We start from the raw sequence: 21,760 nt of genomic DNA on the forward strand, positions 1-21,760 counted from the left end.
CTAGAGCAATCAGACAAAAGAAATTAAAGGGATACAGATAGGAAAAGAAGAACACAAATTAGCAATATTTGCCAAGGTTATGATTCTATACCTAAAAGACCCAAAAAATTCCACCAGAGGATAGGAAAGATGGTGGAATGAGATGAACGACATTACCCTAGGTACATGTATGATTGCACAAATGGTGCATCTCTATACCATGTACAACCAGAGAATTGAAATGTTGCCCTCCAATTGTGTATAATGAATTGAAATGCATTCTGCTGTCATGTACAACTAAGTAGAAGAAATAAAACAAAAGAAGGTATGGAGGTACCTTGAAATCATCGATAAATGAAAGAAGCTGATATGAAAGGTAATTTAAGCTATATAATTCTAATTTTATGACATTCTAGAAAAGGAAAAACCAAGAAGACAGTAAAAAGATAAGTGGTTACCACAGGCTCACAGGGATGGTGGAAGGGACAAATAGGGGGAGCACAGGACATTTTCAGGGCAGTGAAACTATTCTGTGTAATATTATGATGAGCATGATGTAATATTATGATATAATGTTAAAGACCAGAGAATGAATACTTGATAGTGAACTTTAGTGTAAACTATGGACTTTTGTTAATAAAAAGTCAGTATTCGGGCTGGGACTGGGGCTCACATGTGAGGCACTGGGCTGAATCCTCAGCATTACATAAAAAATAAATGAACAAATAAAGATATTGTGTCCATCTACAGCTTAAAAAAAGGTTTTTTTAAAGTCATTATTGGTTTATCAGTTGTAACAAATGTAACAGTAATATAAGGTATAAAATAATAGGGGAAGTGGAGAGGTAGGATGGCAAGAGAGGCTGTAAGAACTGTTACTTGCTGATCATTTAGGTTTTTTTGTTAAACCTAATTCTGCTCTTAGGCAATGCCTATTATTCTAACATCTGGATTATCTTGGGAATTGTATGTACTTATTTTTGCATTATTTTCTTGATTGTGAGTTATATTTTCCTGCTGCTTTGCATATCTAGTACATATTTGTCAGTGTTACAAATAGTTGCCTTATGTATTTTTATCAGTTATATAGTTGTGTTCAGGGCAAGTTCTATACCAATTTTTCTATTATGGTCTATGTAGAAATTTAAAATAGACATTTTCAAACCTGGCTAACCTTAGAATCACCTAAGGAACTTTTTAAAAAAAAAACAGTGCTGATTGAGGTTGAGGTTGAGGTTACTGTTTTAAGTTCTCCAACTCATTAATAAAGTTAGACTGTTCCCTAAATATGATCATTTTGCTAGGAAGAGTGGGAACTGAAATTTGGCTCATCCTCATTGGAGTCCAATTCCATCTGCCTCTACAGTTGTTCATTTTCCCTAGTTTAATGTGCTCCTTTAAAACAGCTGTGGATTGAGAATCAATGTAAACTAGTTAGAATTCTATTTAATAGTAAGCATAAATCAGCTTTGTATAATAAAAAGACTGTATGGTATTCCTACTGTGAGTGTAACACAAGGACTTAAAAAACATTTGTTCAGTAAACATCTGCAATATGCCTGCTTTTTTCAAGGTAATTTAAATATTATGATCTATGAAATATATACTCTGCACTCAAAATTGGACTCTAACCTCCATGAACACAAATAAAGTTGTACTATAATAAAAATGTTACTAATAATTATACTGTAATAAGTGATATGTTAGTAATTCGAGCAATGTATTAGGAAGAACATAGATAAAGGAGCATTTAACTCTGTAAAACATTAGTAATAAATTCCATTCTGTGTCCTCAGGGTTTTTTTTCCCTTCTGGATTTTTGCTAAATTTTAAATATTGATGCTGTCAAATAAGTGAATTCTTTTTAAAATTAGGATATATCAGAAAACTCATTTTTATAAACATATACCAAAGCAGTAATATATATTCGTCATATCCTAAGTTTAACTTTTTTTTTAATGTAAGTCATTTGCCTAAGATTAAGCTGTATTGTCATCAGGTGGCAGTCATACCTTAGTTGTGGCCACACAGCACAGTTCGTAACCTTATTCATTATATTATCACCCCAGAGTGGTAATCATTGTGAGAGAATTGAGAAACTTGTGCGTGCATAGAGGATAGGAAAGATTTCTGATAACATGAAGTATGAAGTAGAAGGGAATAGATAAGTGGTTTGAAGCGTAAGATTTGGAGTTGCTCAAATCTTTATTTTAATCAAAGTTTATCACTTATTATCTTGCCTCTTTGTGGTTAAACTCTTTGGTTTGAATTTTCTCACTTACTAAATGAAGATAATACCTCCTCCCTTGTATTTTTTATGGTTTAAAACAAAGAATGAAAATAAAATACTTAGCATGGTTTTATGGGTAGGATACTATCAAGTATTGATAGTTATTTTAGGAATTACCGAAAATAGAAAGAAAAGGAAAATCAGCTCACTAATTTTGCAGGTCCAGCTACAACTCTAGGAATCCAGATAACTTAAAGATAAATTCCTTCTCACTTTATAGTCCCCAGAGAAAACATCTCCAGATAGACAGGCAGATAGTTTTGGTTTTGGCTTTGGTTTTTCTCATCTTCCCCTTTGTGGATGGAAAGAAAGAAGACACAATTGGAATGCATTTGAAAGTACAGACACAGATGGTTGCATCCTCCTCAGTGTCTGATACTTACCTCTCCTAACCTCCCTTACTGACTTGTCCTTCTGAAGAGTCAGGCTCATCTGCTTAGAGAAAGAGGTTTAGTAAGTCATGTTTGGCCTGATCTTGATGACGAGTAAAATAGATCTCTATTCATGTACATATTTATCCAAAGAATCCTAAATCAATTTCCCTTTAGAAGAGAATCTTCAATGTAATATAATTTCAAGATGTAACCTAATTATCTCTCCTCTATACCCCAAACAAGATATCTTTTTCATCTCCAGTAGTTGATAGAGCTTTTCCTTTCATTATTAAAAATAAAAGGATCAAAATATAAATGTAGTGGAAGAAATATTCAGCTAGATTCAATATGTATTTACCAAGTACTTTTTTAACATGCAAAACTATGTTTTAGAGACTACAAGGGTCATCAAAACATTGTTCCTGTTCTAACAAACATTACACTTTAGGAGGTGGTATGATTTGCATATACAGTTTTTCTAAGGCAAAATGTAGTGAATGCTCTAATGGAAATTATAATAGATTATATTTATATGCACTTGTCAGATTATAGAGTGCTATCATATATATTCTTGTTTGTTCTTTATAACCCCATGTATAGAACAAGTATTAATTATAATTTGAAAATGAATCATCTGAAACTCAAAGATTAAATGCCCAAAATCACAATACTTCTAAGTCAGACAGTATAGTTAGCATATGTTTGAAAGCTTGGCATAGAGCATGGAGAAAGCCACCTGATAGCTAGCTGGTTTTTCATTGTTTTTCCCATGTACTGGGCACTATTGTAGATACTAGAGATGTAGTAGCAAATAAGGCAAATAGAATCCCTTCCTTTAAGGAAGAGAAATGAGATCCAAAACATGAACCTAAGTTTCTCGCTGTAGATTCTGCTGTTCATTTCATACAACACAAAAATACAGTGCTTTGTCAACAATGAAGAGGGAGAGAATTCTCACGGGTTGTTATGCAAGGCCTAATGGAGGCAATTTCTTTCCCTGCCATTCTATGCCAGGTTGACTTTTTAAATGTGCCATGTTATTAATACTCCTTTTTGGAATTCTCTAGGTTCGCAGATTTTCTGAGGCATTCTTTTGTTTTGAACATCCAAGAGAAGCTGCCATTGCATACCAGGAACTTCAGTGAGTAGCATAAATCCAAACTTAAAATGATGTTGCTTCCTTTCACATGGATATCTACCTCAGAATTTATAGAAAAAACTAGAAGAATTTGAAGTTCAGAAATCTACTCTTTATTAAATCTTCAGAGAGATGCATAATTTACTTGCCTTGCCCCTCTCTCCCCTTATATCAGATTTACTGTAATCTGTAAATATAGCCATGCAACTCTGGCTTCAGACTTCCATTTGGCCATCTTATTCTGTCTTTATTTTCGCAGGTCAAAATCTCTTATATTTATCATTGTGAGTTTGGGTAGTCTGGCACTACCTTTTGTTATGTAATGACTTACAGTTAAAATATCCAGAATAAATGCCTTCCATTTTTCCCACTGAATATATTTAGGTCTGGTATTCTTTGGCTTCAGAGAATATTTTGAGGATGTTATGCTGAACAAAAGAAGGCAGAAATAAAAGAATGAATAATGTATGATTTTAAATATATGAAGTTCTGGAACAGCCAAAATTAAAATGAAAATAGAATAGTGGGTCATCTTGGGGTTTATCTGGGTTGGAAAATTGGGAAGACATGAGGAAACTCTGAATAGATTGAAATGTTCTATATCATATATTCACTTGTCAATCTTACAGCTTATATTTATATATTCCAGTACCTAAGAAAAACTAAACAATAGTAGAATGGAGGGATATGTAGTGAATGTTGAGATATAGATAGAACAAGAAGGGCAAATGTTAATTGTTGATACTGGGTAATCCGGTACATTTCATACTATTCTGTTTACTTGGATTTGGTTTAAATTTTACATAACAAAGGATCCTTTAACTGTTTTGTATTAGAAAGTTACATACTGCCAGGCACAGTTGTGCATGCCTATAATCCCAGCAACTCAGGAGTCTGAGACAGTTGGATCTCAAGTTTGAGGCCAACCTCAACAACTTAGCAACTCTCAACCTAGTGAAACCCTGTCTCAAAATAAAAAATAAAAAAGGCTGGGGATGTAGGTCAGTGATAAAGCGCCCCTGGGTTCAGTCCCCAATGCCAAAAAGAAAAAAGAAAATTAAATACTTTGTTTTAATAGCTATTAATTTTATTGGTTAATATGTGTTAAGTAAAGGAGCTACAATGGAGTGTAGTTTTTTCTCTGTTATCATCAAATAATTGGTAAGCATTTTTCTTACATGATTGGAAGTTTATTCTATAAGCATAGATACTCATTTTGAAATAACTTAAGAAAGTATACAATATAATAGAAATTAATTTGTCAATAAACTATAATTTTGTGTCAATAATTTATTGTCAGCAAACCAGAATTTTTATCTTACCAGTTTTTATGTCTATCCAAGAAGCTCTTTCGTAAGAAGAGTATGTCTTGAAGAAAGGGAGTAGGAATGATAGGAGAAGAAAATAGGGTAGACTGTAAAGTGGAGTTGGGTATAATTTTTTTTATTACAATCTGACTTAAGAAATATTTTTCAGTGCTCAGAGTCACCTACAGATGTGCACCGCTATCAAAAATACTTCCTTCTGCAGTTCTCTTCCACCCCTACCTATTGAATGTAGTGAATTAGATGGAGATCTCAATTCATTACCTATAATCTTTGAAGATAGGTATTTAGATTCAGTTATTGAAGGTAAGTATCATCTAAAATAATATAAGCTATGTGTATAATTTTTAGCATATTCTTCCTAATATAAATAAAACCATTCCCTAATGTGAAACAACTTTTCCCTTTCAATTTTACTTATGTTTGAGGCTATTAGAAAGTTATAGTTAGAAAAAATAGTCTTAATCATATGAGTTCTCACACTTGTTTTAAATCTAAATCTTTTTTTCTTTGGATAAAAGACTTAGATGCACCCTGGATGGGAATTCAGAATCTTCAGAGATCAGAGTCCACTAGAATGGATAAATATGAGACTGAAGAAAGCTCTGTAGCAGGACTTTCTAGCCCAGAGTTGAAGGTCAGACCTGCTGGTTCCTCCAATATTTGGTATACAGAAGGTGAAAAGCAGCTAACAAAATTTCTAAAAGGAAAAAATGAAGAATCAAATAAATCCAAAGTTAAGGTTGCTAAGCTCATGAAAACAATGAAACCAGAAAACACAAAAAAAATAATAAAACAGAACTCTAAGGATTCTGTGGTTTTGGTAAGCTACAGATGTTTGAAAAGTACAGCATCAAATGATTACAATAAATGCTTTGAAGGCAATCCTTCACATAGTCAGAAGGAAGGTCTGGATCCCACAATATGTGGATATAATTTTGACCCAAAGACTTACATCAGACAGACAAGTCAAAAGGAAGCTAGCTATTTGCCAACTAATACAGAGAGAACTGAACAAAAGTCTCCAGATATTGAAAATATTCAACCAGACCAATTTGATCCTTTGAACACTGGCAGCCTAAATCTTTGTGCAAATTTGTCCATTTCAGGTAAACTTGATATCTCCCAGGATGGTAGTGAAATTACACACATGGAACAAAATCTGACATCGAGAAGTTCATCAGACGATTGCCATGGTCATCAAACAACCCCATCATCAGGAGTTAGAACAATTGAAGTAAAACCCAGTGATAAAGATCCTTTCAGTGGAGAACAAATAACTGTTAATATAGGACCTTTGACTGAGCTTCAACACGATGAAATATTTGTGGATGATTTTTTACCCGGCTTTGAGTCCTTAGAATCTAATGGTAAATCTAAATCTCTAGAAATAACACTTGAAAAGGAAACTTTGCAAGAAGCAAAATGTTGTCCTATTGGAGAATCATTAGCTAAATTAAGAAATAATATGCCTGCTCCTTCTACAAAAGAATATCATATTGTAGTAAGTGGAGATACAATTAAATTACCAGATACTAATGCCACATATGCCTCGTCTAGATTTTCAGATTCAGGTGTTGAAAGTGAGCCAAGTTCTTTTGCAACACATCCAAACCCTGACATAGTCTTTGAAACTGTGCAAGGGCAAGGTCCTTATAATAATGAAAGATTATTTCCTCAGCTTTTGATGAAAACTGATAGTAACATAAAATTTTCATTAGGAAGTCATTGCACTGAGAGTACAAGTGCTTTAAGTGAAATACAGTCATCTTTGACATCTATAAACTCTCTACCTTCTGATGATGAACTGTTGTCACCTGATGAAAATTCTAAGAAATCTATTGTGCCTGAATGCCATCTAAGTGATAGCAAAAGTATATTAGACCTAGAAACAATTGATTTGCCAAAATATGATGATACTAAAAAGTCAAGTATTATTTTGCAACAGCAGAGTGTTATATTTTCAGGGCATTTGGATAGTGAAACTATAGCAATGCATTCCTTAAATTCAAGCACTAAAGACGCTTTGCAACTTGTTTTTTCAGATAAAGATACTTCCAGTGATGCGAAAAATAGTTGCAGCTCCAAACCAAACTTGGACACTATGGGTAAAGGCTCCCAGAGTCTTGATAAATCTGATAACTCAGCAGGAACAGCAGTTATGTTAAATTCAAAACTAATTTGTTTAGGCACTCCTTGTATTGTTTCAGGCTCCATTTCTACTAATGCAGAAGTTAGTGAAAATAGAACTGTGGAAGGAAAAAATAGTGATATCAAACAAATATATTCAGAGGCTCCTACAGTTGAAGTTGAAACTGATCTGAGTACAAGTGACCCTTTTTCAGCTGGTACTGATGTGGTAAAGCAAGGGCTTGTGGAAAATTATTTTGGTTCTCAGAGCAGTACGGATATTTCTGACACATGTGCTATTAGCTATAGCAATTCAGTTAGCCCTCAAAAGGAAACTTGTGAAAAAGGAATTAGTGATCTTCAACAGGAACAGGGTAAAGAGGAGGAGGAGGAGGAGGAGGAAGAGGAAGAGCAGGATCAACAAATGGTTCAAAATGGTTATTATGAAGAAAAAGATTATTCAGCTTTGGATGGAACAGTAAATGCTCACTATACAAGCAGAGATGCACTAGAAGAAGAAGGACTTATAAAATCTGAAAAAGTAAACAGTGACTCTCTGAGGGATGGTATAAATATGCCTACCGTTTGTACTTCTGGTTGTTTGTCCTTCCCATCTGCACCACGAGAGTCTCCTTGTAGTATTAAATTTTCTTCTAAAAGTAAATTTGATGCCATTACAAAGCAGCCAAGCAGCATTTCTTACAACTTGACTTCTTCAATTTCCTGGTATGAAAATTCACCAAAACCTCAAATACAAGCGTAAGTAATGGAGCTTAACAGTATGTGCTACTAAATATACATTGATCATAAATATATATATATATATATTAAAGCAAAATCATAAATATATATAGAAGATAAGATTTATTTACATGATAAACATTAAATTATCATTTTTCCAGTACCTTTCCCAACTATTCTGTGTCAAATTTTTCAGACAGTATATAACTGCTTGTAATATTTACTTAGGCGATATTTATAAAATGTCACATATCCATATAGATAGATACAGATATAGATCATAAATAGTGCTAAAGGGCTGAATGCCCATTTTGGTCTCCAGTTTCTATAGTACAAAAAGTCTTTCTTTGAATAGCTGTCTAAAATAGATAAATGAACCTTGTTATACTGTTTTACAGAAAGGTAGTTTCCAAGTGATTGTCCTGTTTCTTGGCTAGATGTTTTTTTTTTTATTATTATTGGTTGTTCACAACATTACAAAGCTCTTGATATATCATATTTCATACATTAGATTCAAGTGGGTTATGAACTCCCAATTTTTACCCCAAATGCAGATTGCAGAATCACGTCGGTTACACATCCACAATTTTACATAATGCCCTATTAGTAGCTGTTGTATTCTGCTACCTTTCCTATCCTCTACTATCCCCCCTCCCCTCCCCTCCCATCTTCTCTCTCTACCCCAACTACTGTAATTCATTTCTCTCCTTGTTTATTTTCCCATTCCCCTCACAACCTCTTATATGTAATTTTGTATAGCAATGAGGGTCTCCCTTCATTTCCATGCAATTTCCCTTTTCTCTCTCTTTCCCTCCCATCTCATGTCTCTGTTTAATGTTAATCTTTTCTTCCTGCTCTTCCTCCCTGCTCTGTTCTTAGTTGCTCTCATTATATCAAAGAAGACATTTGGTATTTGTTTTTTAGGGATTGGCTAGCTTCACTAAGCATAATCTGCTCTAGTGCCATCCATTTCCCTGCAAATTCCATGATTTTGTCATTTTTTAGTGCTGCGTAATATTCCATGGTGTATAAATGCCACTTTTTTTATCCATTCATCTATTGAAGGGCATCTGGGTTGGTTCCACAGTCTAGCTATTGTGAATTGTGCTGCCATGAACATCAATGTGGCAGTATCCCTGTAGTAAGCTCTTTTAAGGTCTTCAGGGAATAGTCCGAGAAGGGCAATAGCTGGGTCAAATGGTGGTTCCATTCCCAGCTTTCCCAGGAATCTCCATACTGCTTTCCAAATTGGCCGCACCAATTTGCAGTCCCACCAGCAATGTACAAATTTTCTACTGTAATTTTATGTTAGAAGTCAAAACCCTTTCATCATCATTACCCCATTAACTTCCAGACAAAATCTAGGTTTCATGAGAATATATAGGAAATAAGGACAAAATAAGATCTAAAGCTAGTGAAACCCACTGAGGTGAATATGGCCAATTTAAAAATTGTAGTGTATAAGCTAAGAGGCCAAAGATTATGTACCACCTGCTGTGTACCTCTCTTTGTCAGAGTCATCAAGAAGAGATGGTGTTTATGTTTTCACCCAGTTTAAGGTTCATTAAATGCTGCTTCTTCCCCCCCCCCTTAATAAAACATAACTTTTTCTGTTTTCTTTTTTTCTTTTTAGTTACAAATGACAGTAGAATGTATTTTGACATATCATACATACATGCAGTGAAACTTCACATTTTTGTGGTTGAATACTAAATATGGAGTTAGAACGGTAGTGTATTCATATATGAACATAGGAACGTTATAGCTGGTTCATTCTACTGTCTTTCCCATTCCCCTCCCCTATCCTCCCCCCTTCATTAGCTTCTTTAAGTTATACTTTGTTATCAGTCTAAATGATATGCTTTTTTGCTTTGTTTGGTTTTTAATTATTTGTGGTTACATATAGACAGCATGCCCTTTATATATATATATATATATATATATATATATATATATATATATATATATATATATATACACACACACATATATATATATATATATATATATATATATATATATATTTTATGCAGTGATAAGGATCAAATCCATTGTCTCACACATGCTAGGCAAGCACTCTGCCACTGAACTACAGCCTCAGCCCCCATACAATGTTAAGTAGTAATAATTTTGTTTGCAGTCCCCAAGTTGGTTAAATATGTCAGTCATTCCAAATGAGTATGTACCTCCAATTATATTTAGTCACATACCCCTTTTAATTCTCCTTCTCTTTGATAATTTTTAGAGAAAAATGCAAGTAATCTAATCTACTGAATATTTTATCTACTATTCTCACTGTTATATAGAATAGCTTCTTCCCTTCCATTTATATAAGATTAAAATGGAACAAAGAAGTTAAAAGATTTATTTACATGATAAACATTAGATTACCATTTCTCCAGTACCTCCCCCAGCTTTACTAAATTTTTCAGGCAGCATAACTGCTTCTAATATCTTCTTAGTTGGCATTAAAATAACATTTTTAAGTGACTTCAGGCTCAAAGTGTTTATTGTCTTTGATCAGCAACAAAAATCAAACCCCCCCCAAAAAAATAGACCTGTGTGCTTTTTAAATTATTTAGGTGATCCCATATATTTTTTTCATGATTTTAAAGCCACATATTGCTGAGTTTCTTCCTCTGCAATTCTAGATTACCTTTTTGGTTCTAAAAACAGAGTATGATCCTTAATAAAGAGTATCTTTACTTCAGCTTCCTTCAGGCAAAAGAAGAATTAAAACAACTTAAACTCCCTGGGTTCATGTACAGTGATATTCCTCTGCTGGCATCCTCAGTACCGTATTTCAGCATGGAAGAGGAGGATGGTTCTGAAGATGGAGTACATCTCATTGTCTGTGTTCATGGTTTAGATGGTATGTGACATCTATTAATGTAACCCATAGCAACTCACTTTCTTTCCTAAATAGATCTCATTTAGTTTTATTTAATCTTTGAACTAAAAAAAAAATTAATGAAAAATTAATTGAATATTAGCTGTATACTGAAACATAAATCTGCTCTATTTTTACTAAGTGTAATATTAAATTTTTTAAATTGCTTTTAATTTTTAAATACATGGCAGCAGAATGCATCACAATTCTTATTACACATTTAGAACACAATTTTTCACATCTCTGTTTGTATATAAAGTATGTTCACACCAATTCGTGTCTTCATACATGTACTTTGGATAATGATGTCCATCACATTCCACCATCATTGCTAAACCCTTGCTCCCTCCCTTTCCCTCCCACCCCTCTAAAGTTCCTCTATTTCTCCCATGCTCTCTCTCCCTACCCATGAGTCAGTCACCTTGCATCAAAGAAAACATTTGCCATTTGGGGTTTTTTGTTTGTTTTTTTGATTGGCTAACTTCACTTAGCATTATCTTGTCCAACTGTATCCATTTACCTGCAAATGCCATGATTTTACTCTCTTTTATCGCTGAGTAATATTCCATTGTGTATATATGCCATATTTCTTTAATCCATTCATCCACTGAAGGGCATCTAGGTTGGTTCTTTAAGTAAATTTTGCATGAAACAGTATTTTGGGTTTTTCTTCTTTTTTTCTGTCTTCTCTCTCGGTTTTTTCAGCTGTTACCTCTATAAGCTAGAAAATCAATATACCTATGAATTAAGGTTGATGTTTAAGGCATATGTTATTTCTAAATACCAGGCTTTCATGCTGTGACTTTCTAAAAGATACTTTGTTTACTCAGCAAGTTTTTTTCTAGATGTAGGACATTTTAGAAAAAGCCAAATGTTTCTGGACCAAAAGGGTATTACTGTATTATAATGTCATTCTTTAATAACAAACTAGATTTTTAAAATTTGTTCTTTTTAGTTATACATGACAATAGAGTCCATTTTGACATATTTATACAAACACGGAGTATATCTTATTCTAATTAGAATCCCGGTCTTTTGGATATGCATGATAATCCACTGAACATCCATTCTCCCTGCCCCCCACTTTTTCTGTGTTAGCATCCACATATCAGAAAACATTCAACTTTTGTTTTGGGGGGATTAGCTTATTTCACTTAGCACAAGTCTCCAGATCTGTCCATTTACTGGCAGATGTCATAAAGTCATTCTTCTATAAGGCTCAGTGTGTGTGTATATATATACACATTTTCTTTATCCATTCATCTGTTGTAGGTTGATTCCATGGCTTTTGTGAATTGAGCTGCTGTAAACCTCGATGGGGATTCATCATTGTAGTATGCTGATTTTAACTCCTTTATAAATATCCCAAGAAGTGGTATAACTGAGTCAAGTGGTGGTTCCATTCCTAGTTTTTTGAGGAATCTCCATATTGTTTTCCAGTGTGGTTACACCAATTTCCAATACTACCACCAATGTATGCATGTACCTTTTCCCCCCTGTCCTCTCCAACATTTATTGTTACTTGTATTCTTGATAATGGCCATTCTGACTGGAGTGAAGTGAAATCTCAGTAGAGTTTTAATTTGCATTTGTCTAGTTGCTAGGGTTTTTTTTTTTTTTTAACGTTTTTTTCATATATTTTTTTGACCATTTATATTCTTTTGAGAAATGTCTGTTTAGTTCCTTTGCCCATTTATTGATTGGGTTATTTGTTTTTTTGTGTGTGGTTAGGTTTTAGAGTTTCTGGAAATGAACACCCTGTCTGAGATGCATGTGACAAAGATATTCTCCCATTCTGCAAGCTCTCTTCACGTTTTGATTATTTCCTTTGCTGTGAAGAAGCCTTTTAATTTGATACCTTCCCAAGGATTTTTTATTTTACTTCCTGTGCTTTAAGAGTCTTAATAAGGAAGTTTGTTCCTAAGCCAACATGTTGGAGTGTTGCGCCTACATTTTCTTCTAGTAGGTATGGAATTTCTGGTCTACTTCCTAGGTCTAATTCACTTTGAGTTGAGTTTTGTGCAGCGTGAGAGGTAGAAGTTCAATTTCATTCTGCCACATATGGATTTCCAATTTTCCCAACACCATTTGTTGGAGAGGATCTTTTCTCCAGTGTAGTTTTTGGCACCTTTGTCTTGTATGAGATAACTATGTAGGTTGTCTCTGTCTTCTATTCTGTTTCATTGGTCTTCATGTCTGCTTTTGTGCCAAAACTATGCTGTTTTTGTTGCTATAGCTCTGTAGTATAATTTAAGGTCTAGTATTGTGATGCCTCCAGCTTCACTTTTCTTGCTGAGGATTGCTTTGGCTATTTGTTTTTTTACAAATCAGGAATAAAGCAGTTACCTCTGTAAATACATTAATCATGAAAAATCTAAAATATAAATATTAGAAGGGTAAAATAAAAATTCAACAATTGATAATGACATTTATATTGCTAGTAAACCAAAGAAATAAAATCCACTAATTTTTAAAGATAATTTCATATTTATATATCATATCTGTATTGTAAAATGTTTTTAGATTTTTTAGTTGATAATTATTAAAATAAACTATCCTAGGTATTTAAGTGTGTTTTCTTTCTCTCAGTCTGTACCAGTACCACTAAAGGAAGTCAATAGATTAAATCTAAGGCTAAAATGCATTAAACATTTCTTACACTGTTATTGTATCTTCACAAATGGTATAGGTCATAAATTTGACTTGAGAAACTATAAAAATATATGATGTTATACTATGTACCTTTTACTTTATCTCATCCTTAAAATAACATTTTTTATTTTCTAGGTAACAGTGCAGATCTTCGATTGGTTAAAACTTATATTGAACTTGGACTACCTCGGGGAAGAACTGATTTTCTGATGTCTGAGAGAAACCAGGTACAAAATGGCAGTGTTTTCAAAGGACGTAAACATTTTTGTACCAGTTTCTACATAAACATTTGCCTGTTACCATGTGCCTATAGTAAAAATAATTTTTCTGATTTCTGTGAAATTTAACATAAATAGATATCCAAAAGAGATATGTGGTTTTCATTTGACTTATGAGTTTCCTTCATGTATGAAGCATTTCCAGAATTTCATATTTATATACAAATAATATGTTAATTATGCCACTATATGAAATAGCCTTATATTTAATACTAGTAATGGGCTAGACAAAGAACACTGAACATTTTTTCCCTAGAAACTTAATCTTGCTCATTTTAATATAATGAGTAATACATTCACTAATTTTGCTAAAAAGAAAATTAGACTTAACTATTTTCAGTACTTAAAATAAAAATGTTTTATTATTTATTATTTTATATTTGGTTAGTTTTTATGTGATGATATGTATTTTAATGTGAAATGTGTCTGTTTTACTTTTATTTAGAATGATACCTTTGCTGATTTTGATAGCATGACTGATCGCCTTTTGGATGAGATAATACAATATATTCAAATATATAGTTTAACTGTCTCAAAAATAAGGTAACTTCTATATTATACCATTTATTTTTATATGTCTATAAATTACAGAACAGTTTTTAATAGTATTATCCTAATCTGAAATGTAGAAAACAACAACTCAGTTAAAGAGAAATTTAAAAAATGATTTTAAGGAAAGTCCGTATTATGTGATTTCATTTTCATGCAATATCCACAAGCAAGTCTGTAGAGACAGAAAGTAGATTAGTGGTTACACAGATTTTTTTTTTTAATTTATATATGACAGTAGAATGCATTATAATTGTATACAGCACAATTTTTCATATCTCTGGTTGTATGTAAAGTACGTTGACACCAATTCATGTCTTCATACATGTACTTTGGATAATGATGTCCCTCACATTCCACCATCATTGCTAACCCTCTGCCCTCTCTCTTCCCTTCCAACCCCTCTGCCCTATCTAGAGTTCATCTATTCCTCCTATGCTCCCTGTCCATATCCCACTATGAATCAGCCTCCTTATATCAAAGAAAACATTCGGCATTTGGTTATTTGGGATTGGCTAACTTCACTTAGCATTATCTTCTCTAACTCCATCCAGTGTTAAAAAACTATCCAATTTATCATATAAAATATCTAGAAGCATCTAAGGGATCCCAATGCATAGAAATAAATGTTTGAGAAGATGGAAATGCTAATTACCCTGATTTGATCATTACACATCTATACATTTTTTAATTATTGCACTGTATCCCATAAATGTACAAAAATAAATGTTGTTAAATTTTTGTAATTATTTTTTTTCCTAAACTGTCTAACTTTAAAGTATAGACCAGTCTATACTTTCTCCTAAGTTGTCCTTTACAAATAAGTTGAATTATTTTGTTTGTAATCATGAGAAGTAAATAATATGTGTTATAGCCTCAAGAGGTGAATTTATTCTCTAATCATTCTTAAATGTATTTCTACAGTTATAAACTATAAGTAAAAGTTTTCTGATAAATAATATTTTTCTGTAATCATTTAGGTTATATAACAATAGGAATCTTCTACATTCTTTTTTCCTTTAACTGTCATTATTTAAAGTATTAAGCCATAATTTTAAAATATATTAGAAATTTTCAAATTCTTACTATCTTATAATATATGTATAGTATATCAGCTTCAGTTTTTGTTCCTAAAACTAATACTGTGGAAGAAATGTCTTTTTTTCTCTTAAAGCTTTATTGGACATTCATTGGGCAATTTAATAATCCGTTCAGTGCTTACAAGGCCAAGGTTTAAATATTACCTCAACAAACTTCACACCTTTCTGTCTCTTTCTGGACCTCACCTTGGTACTCTGTATAATAGCAGCGCTCTTGTTAATACAGGTAAAAAGTTTTATTATACTATACAATAAATATGGCATATGCAAAAAACTTAAATACAAATTTAATGTTTCCTGGTATTTTCCAGCCAACTTGTCACATACTTGGAATTTCATGAAACAAAAGATTAGCTAATTTCCTGTTTTGTTGTATACATGGTGTATTTTAATAAAAGTAATTTCAGAAAATAAATATAACATATTGAGATGGCATTTGTCAACAATCACAAGAGTCTTTTTTGTTTTCATTAAACTCTAAATATGTCAGCAAATATTTGTCTTGTAAATAAGCTATTCTGTCACTGGTAAACAGATAACAAATATATTTAATATGACAAAAAATTTATAGAAAATGCTAATATTTTTATTTTGGTTTGGTAACAATTAAGGAATAAGAAAATAAATTGTGTCAGGAGCAGTGGTACACAATTATAATCCCAGCCACTTGGAGCATAGGCAGGAGGATCACAAGTTTGAGTCTGCCCTCCATAATTTAGGGAGACCTGTTTCAAAATAAAAAATAAAAAGGTCTGGGATGTAGCTCAGCAGCAGAGCACCCCGGGATCAATCTTGGTACTGGAAAAAAAATTATATATATATATATATAATTTTATATATATATAAAGTTAATCAAAAGTTCTAAAGAAATTAAATGAAAATTAAGACCTTAATTTTTAACTAGTATAAATATTCTCATTGTGAACTACCTGGTGCTTAATTTGCCTGTTGATTTTTTTTTAATGGTTTATAGTTGTTTAGTGATTGATTTCTTTCAAGAGAAGAAACTAGATTTCATTGCCTATTTTCATTAGTTCCCAAAATCTTTATTTCTGTTTTCTTTTCCACCTTTTATTGACAAATCATACCAGCTTCCCTTGTATCCCATTTCAAATTGACAATTTCAAAGCACAGCCAATTGTATATTTGTAGTTTCAAAAACAGCGTGTGAGAAAAATGAGATCCTTAAATAACACAAAATAGAATCTAGCATGAATTGGATGTGGTACTTTTAATTTTTTTTTTCAATAAACTCTTTCCCAGAAATACTATAAGATTTAACCAGTTAAAGAGTTATTTCCCTTTTTCTTTCTCCATTCTCTTGTGAGAAGCAATGAACATGGAAGTGAATATTTCATAATCTATAATATTAGTTCCAGAATTATTAAGATTTTATTTAATTTCTATAAAGGGAAGATGCATTTAAATATGTGCTATTGATAATAAAGAAGTACAATTAAATATGAAACAAATTACATTCAGCTTCATTAGAAAACATGAACCAATTGCTTACTTTCAAAGTTGGTTCTGCTGGGTGTGGTGTAGCCTGCCTATAATCCCAGTGGCTCCAGAGTCTGAGGTAGGAAAATCTTGAGTTCAAAGCCAGCCTCAGCAACATAGAGGCTCTAGAGCCAGTGATAACCCTGTTTCTAAATAAAATACAAAAGAGTGCTGGGAGTGTGACTCAGTACTTGAGTGCCCCTGAGTTCAATCTCTAGTACCAAAAAAATGTCCTTTTGTAGTTAGTTAGTTTACTGTAACTTAACGATAATAATCAATAGACTACAAACTCGGTGCTTAGCCATTTGTTTCTATTTTGCTGTGTTTGTAGTTTTTCTCCCTCTACTATTTATAACTTAATCAGATATATCTAAAGGTACTGTTTCTCCAAATTTGTTCTTCATATGCTATTTGTCTGTTTCATTACTGAATGGGATAGAAACTCTCCTTTAACCATCATTAACCTGTAGTTAACCTATACATGTATATGTTTATATTTGTTATCAGAAAATGGAAATATTTTACAAATATTTTATTAAGCAACAAAATATTAGTTTGAGGGGTATTATATTTGAAGTGAGTACGTATTCACATACGCTTCTACCTTAGTTCAAATTAATAACACTGGCATATGTTACTATATATTTCCCTTTATACTCATATTTCTTATATACCTCTCTAGGTCTCTGGTTTATGCAGAAATGGAAAAAGTCAGGTTCTCTTTTGCAACTGACTTGTCGAGATCATGCAGACCCTCGCCAAACTTTTTTATATAAGCTTAGTAATAAAGCAGGTGAGTATGTAATAAGTTTGGAAAACGTGCACATGAAAATTTTTTCTAAATAAACCTTTAGCAAATAAATTATCAACATGTTTTCCTGGTGATTAAAAGAGTTACATTCTACTATAATTTCATAATAATGATATAGCAGACTCAAAACTGAAACTAAGTAGTTGGTAAGAGTAGTTTTTCTATTTTTCATGTAATTATATTTATCTTTTATGAGCTCTACTGTATAGTTACTTTTAAATTATCGTAAAAATTGTAGCATTGTTAATTCAATGCCAGCTTAGTTAATCTATATTTTTTTTTAACAAAACCTTTCTTGTCCTAGCCCTCCTGTCCTTCTAGCTGTTCCCCATCCCAATCCTCAACCCCTTTTATGAACTTTTGTATATTTTTCTATCTTTCTGCTTCAGGACTATCAAGCATTTCTAACAAATGTCAGAAACTGAACTATTAATAGTTATTCCTTCTTAAGTTACCACTTTGAATTTGCCTTAGATTCCTCTTTCTCATTCATCCCCACACATCTGCGGTGTTGTCAAGTCCTAAAACTTTCAGCTTTCTTAGTAGCTAATGGGTATTTTTCTTCCTTTTCTTTGTTTCTACCTTAGTTCAACCATCATCACTGTTACTTAGATTATTGCTTTAGCCCTAAACTGGTTATCTACCTCTTATATGTTCCCTTTTATCTAATCTCATTTCCTCACTAGATAAAATTAACTCCTAAAAAATAAATCAGAATATTTATTAGTCCTCTTTCAAAATCCTTCCTGGTGCTTTGTAACATTCAGGATGAAGTCAGATTTCAAGAATAAAGGCAGGGCTGGGGATGTGGCTCAAGCGGTAGTGCGCTCGCCTGGCATGTGTGCAGCCCAGGTTTGATCCTCAGCATCACATACAAAGAAAGATGTTGTGTCCACCGAAAACTAAAAAATAAATATTAAAAATTCTTTCTCTCTCTCTCTCTCTCACTCTAAAAAAAAAAAAAAAAGAATAAAGGCATCACACCCATCATAATGTGGTTCCTGATTCTCTTGCTTGCTTTGTATCTTATTCCCCTGTAAACCCATTGTTCTATTCATTTCATGCATGTTCTAAACTGTATCTCATTGTATTCACCCATGTGTTTTCCACCTATATTTCCACTCATGTTTGCCCATCTTTTTTAACCTAATACTCCTCATCTTATAAAATTTAACTCCAATACCACCTGCTGTCAAAAGTTTTTCTTGATGCCTTTTCTCAGTTAATGTTTATCTATTCTCAGAGTTCTCCATTATACTTTTATATCCCAAATCTTATGTCTCTGGAACTAACCTAATTAATGAATTCCATTTGCCTTCTGGACATCTAAAACTGAACATATTGTCTTCTTTTGCTAGCTATTCTTTTTTTGAGGAGGGCACGACAGAGGCACTATAGGGCCTCACACATGCTTAGCAAATACTCTGTCACTGAGTTAGACTTCTACCCAGTCCCCCAACCCACAGTTTATTTTTTAATTTTACTTTGAGACATATTCTCACTAAGTTGCCAAGGGTCTCAAGCTTGCTGTCCTCCTGCCTCAGCCTCCCAGGTAGCTGGAATTATAGACTTGCACCACTGTGCCTAGCTCTTTTGTCCTTCTCAAAATGATGTTCTATCCTCTAAATTACTGGTTTCTAACACCTTAAGGTCATCTTTGATGTATTTGCCTCTAACATTCTGAGATTGTTTATATTATCTCTATTTTTCGTAGTATTATCATCACTGCTTCTTCTATTTGTATGAAGATTATTGGAATTTTAATAGGAATTGCATTAAATCTGTGTAGCACTTTTGGTAGGATGGCCATTTTGACTATTAATTCTGCCTATCCAAGAACTTGGGAGATCTTTTTATCTTCTAAGGTCTTCAGTTTCTTTCTTTAGTGTTCTATAATTTTCATTGTAGAAGTTTTTCATCTCTTTTGTTAGATTGATTCCCAATTTCTTTCTTCTTTTTTTTTTAAGCCATTGTAAATGGGATAGCTTTCCTAATTTCTCTTCCTGTTGATTTATCATGGACGTATAGGAATGTAACTGATTTGTGGGTGTTAATTTTATATCCTGCTACTTTCCTGAATTCATTTATGAGTTCTGGTGGAGTTTTTGGGTCTTCTAAATATAGAATCATGTCATCAGCAAATAAGGATAGTTTTGAGTTCTTCCCTTCCATTTGTATCCCTGAATTTCTTTCTTCTGTCTAATTGCTCTTCCTAGAGTTTCCAGGATTATGTTGAATAGAAGTGGTAAACGAGGAACTACTTTCATTTTTTCTCCATTTAGAATGATGCTGGCCTTGGGTTTAGTATGTACAGCTTTTACAATGTTGAGGTATATTCCTAATGTCCCTAGTTTTTCTAGTGTTTTGAACATGAATGGGTGCTGAATTTTGTCAAATACTTTTTCTTGCATCTATTAAGATGATTATATGATTCTTGTAGTTAAGTCTATTGATGTGATGAATTATGTTTATTGATTTTTGTATGTCGAACCAGCCTTGCATCCCTGGAGTGAACCCCACTTGATCATGGTGCACTATCTTCTTAATATGTTTTTGTATGTGATGTGCCAGTATTTTATTTGTACTTGAATTATTTCTTAAGGATTGGTTTAAGTTTTTAATTTGTACTTGCCTTATAATATAGATAAGATTTACTTCTCCACCTGAGACTGGTTAAGAGGCAAAGTTGGACTTCACACATAGGTATTAGTTATAGCTCAAATATTGATGGGTTACTTAATCTAAATAAAGTTCTGCTTTCCCATTGGTAAAAGTACCACCTCACAAGATTATTAAAAGCTGAAATAAGATAATGCATGTGAAGTGATTAGTACTCTGTAAAATATGAATCTTAAATGTTAGATAGTAAAAACAGCTCTAAATAAAGAGATACTGGAACTAAATAATACTAGTGCTTTGGGTCATGAAAATTGTCTTTCACATTAACAGTATATATTATAGGAAATTTTTTTAGCAGAAACTCTGGAAACTCTGAAAAGTAGGTTTATCTAAATATTACTGGCTACAAAAATTTTGAAATAACTTATTAAAATTATTATGTTTTAAGAGTTCTTCTTACACTCAGATATTAGTGTATACATAAACTGAATTAATATCCCCATTGGAAAATCACATTAAAGAATTCTATGATCTAACAGTCATAACTAATAAATTAGTTAAATACTATAATGTAGTTAAAATTGAACCAGAAGTGATGGCAGGCATCTGTATTCTGAGCTATTATGAGGCTTAGGCAGGAGGATTATTTGAGCCCAAAGTGAGACCCCATCTTTAAAAAAAAAAAAAAGTGTGTGTGTGTGTGTGTGTGTATGAAAACTAATATCTAACACACATGTAGCACTTATCTGTTCTAGTCACCAATTAAGTAAATTATAAATATTACCTCTGAGGTAGGAATATTTTCATTCCCATTTTGCAAAGATTGAGTGACTTACCTGAGGTCATAAAGCTAGTAAACTAGTAAACTGTCTTGTTTGATAAGCTAGTGATGTGTACCTTCAAGAACTTTAGATGCTGCTCCTAATTGCAATTTTAAATATCAACAACTATTTATTAACTTATAAATTATAATATTATTAGAAGGGTCAAAGCAAGTCTTTTGAACTTTCTTTTTGTTGTTATTGTTGTTGTTATCTAGTATGTTGTTAGAAATGAGTAGTTAATTTCTAGAAATTTGCTATACCTGAAGAACAACTATAAAATAGAAATTATAGATTGACATCAAAACCATAAATCAGGAAAACAGAGCAAAGGAAGAGAACACTTAACTAATTTACTAATAGCCTTTTTTCATGTTTTAAAACAAAATGATCATTTCTCTTTAATATTTTATTCTGCTAAAGTTAAAAAGTCTCAGATTCCTTAATCTGCTTATTGCTTCAGGTTCTTCTGAATAGCCCATTTCTATGCTCTTGGAAAAGCTTAAAATTCTCTAAATAAAAAAAAATTTCAGGGGCTGGGGATGTGGTTCAAGAAGTAGCAC

The 21,760-nt window shown here is 32.6% G+C and overlaps 1 protein-coding gene across 11 annotated transcripts in view; it reads left to right on the forward strand.

Annotated features, from left to right (window-relative positions):
- Nucleotides 1-21,760, forward strand: part of FAM135A (family with sequence similarity 135 member A) — a 108,741-nt gene that overhangs the window by 75,079 nt on the left and 11,902 nt on the right. For 6 of the 11 annotated variants that reach the window (XM_081295549.1, XM_081295546.1, XM_081295551.1 and 3 more), the window contains 8 exons: nt 3,711-3,784; nt 5,258-5,412; nt 5,628-7,995; nt 10,689-10,849; nt 13,655-13,746; nt 14,243-14,340; nt 15,521-15,672; nt 17,629-17,739. In XM_081295549.1, coding sequence (XP_081151675.1) covers nt 3,711-3,784; nt 5,258-5,412; nt 5,628-7,995; nt 10,689-10,849; nt 13,655-13,746; nt 14,243-14,340; nt 15,521-15,672; nt 17,629-17,739 — 3,211 coding nt within the window. The remainder of the gene's footprint in view (nt 1-3,710; nt 3,785-5,257; nt 5,413-5,627; nt 7,996-10,688; nt 10,850-13,654; nt 13,747-14,242; nt 14,341-15,520; nt 15,673-17,628; nt 17,740-21,760) is intronic. The other 5 variants (XM_081295547.1, XM_081295548.1, XM_081295553.1 and 2 more) reach the window with 3 other exon arrangements.

This window comes from Spermophilus citellus, assembly GCF_964194105.1.
Source record: "Spermophilus citellus genome assembly, chromosome: 5".
Taxonomy (NCBI): domain Eukaryota; kingdom Metazoa; phylum Chordata; class Mammalia; order Rodentia; family Sciuridae; genus Spermophilus; species Spermophilus citellus.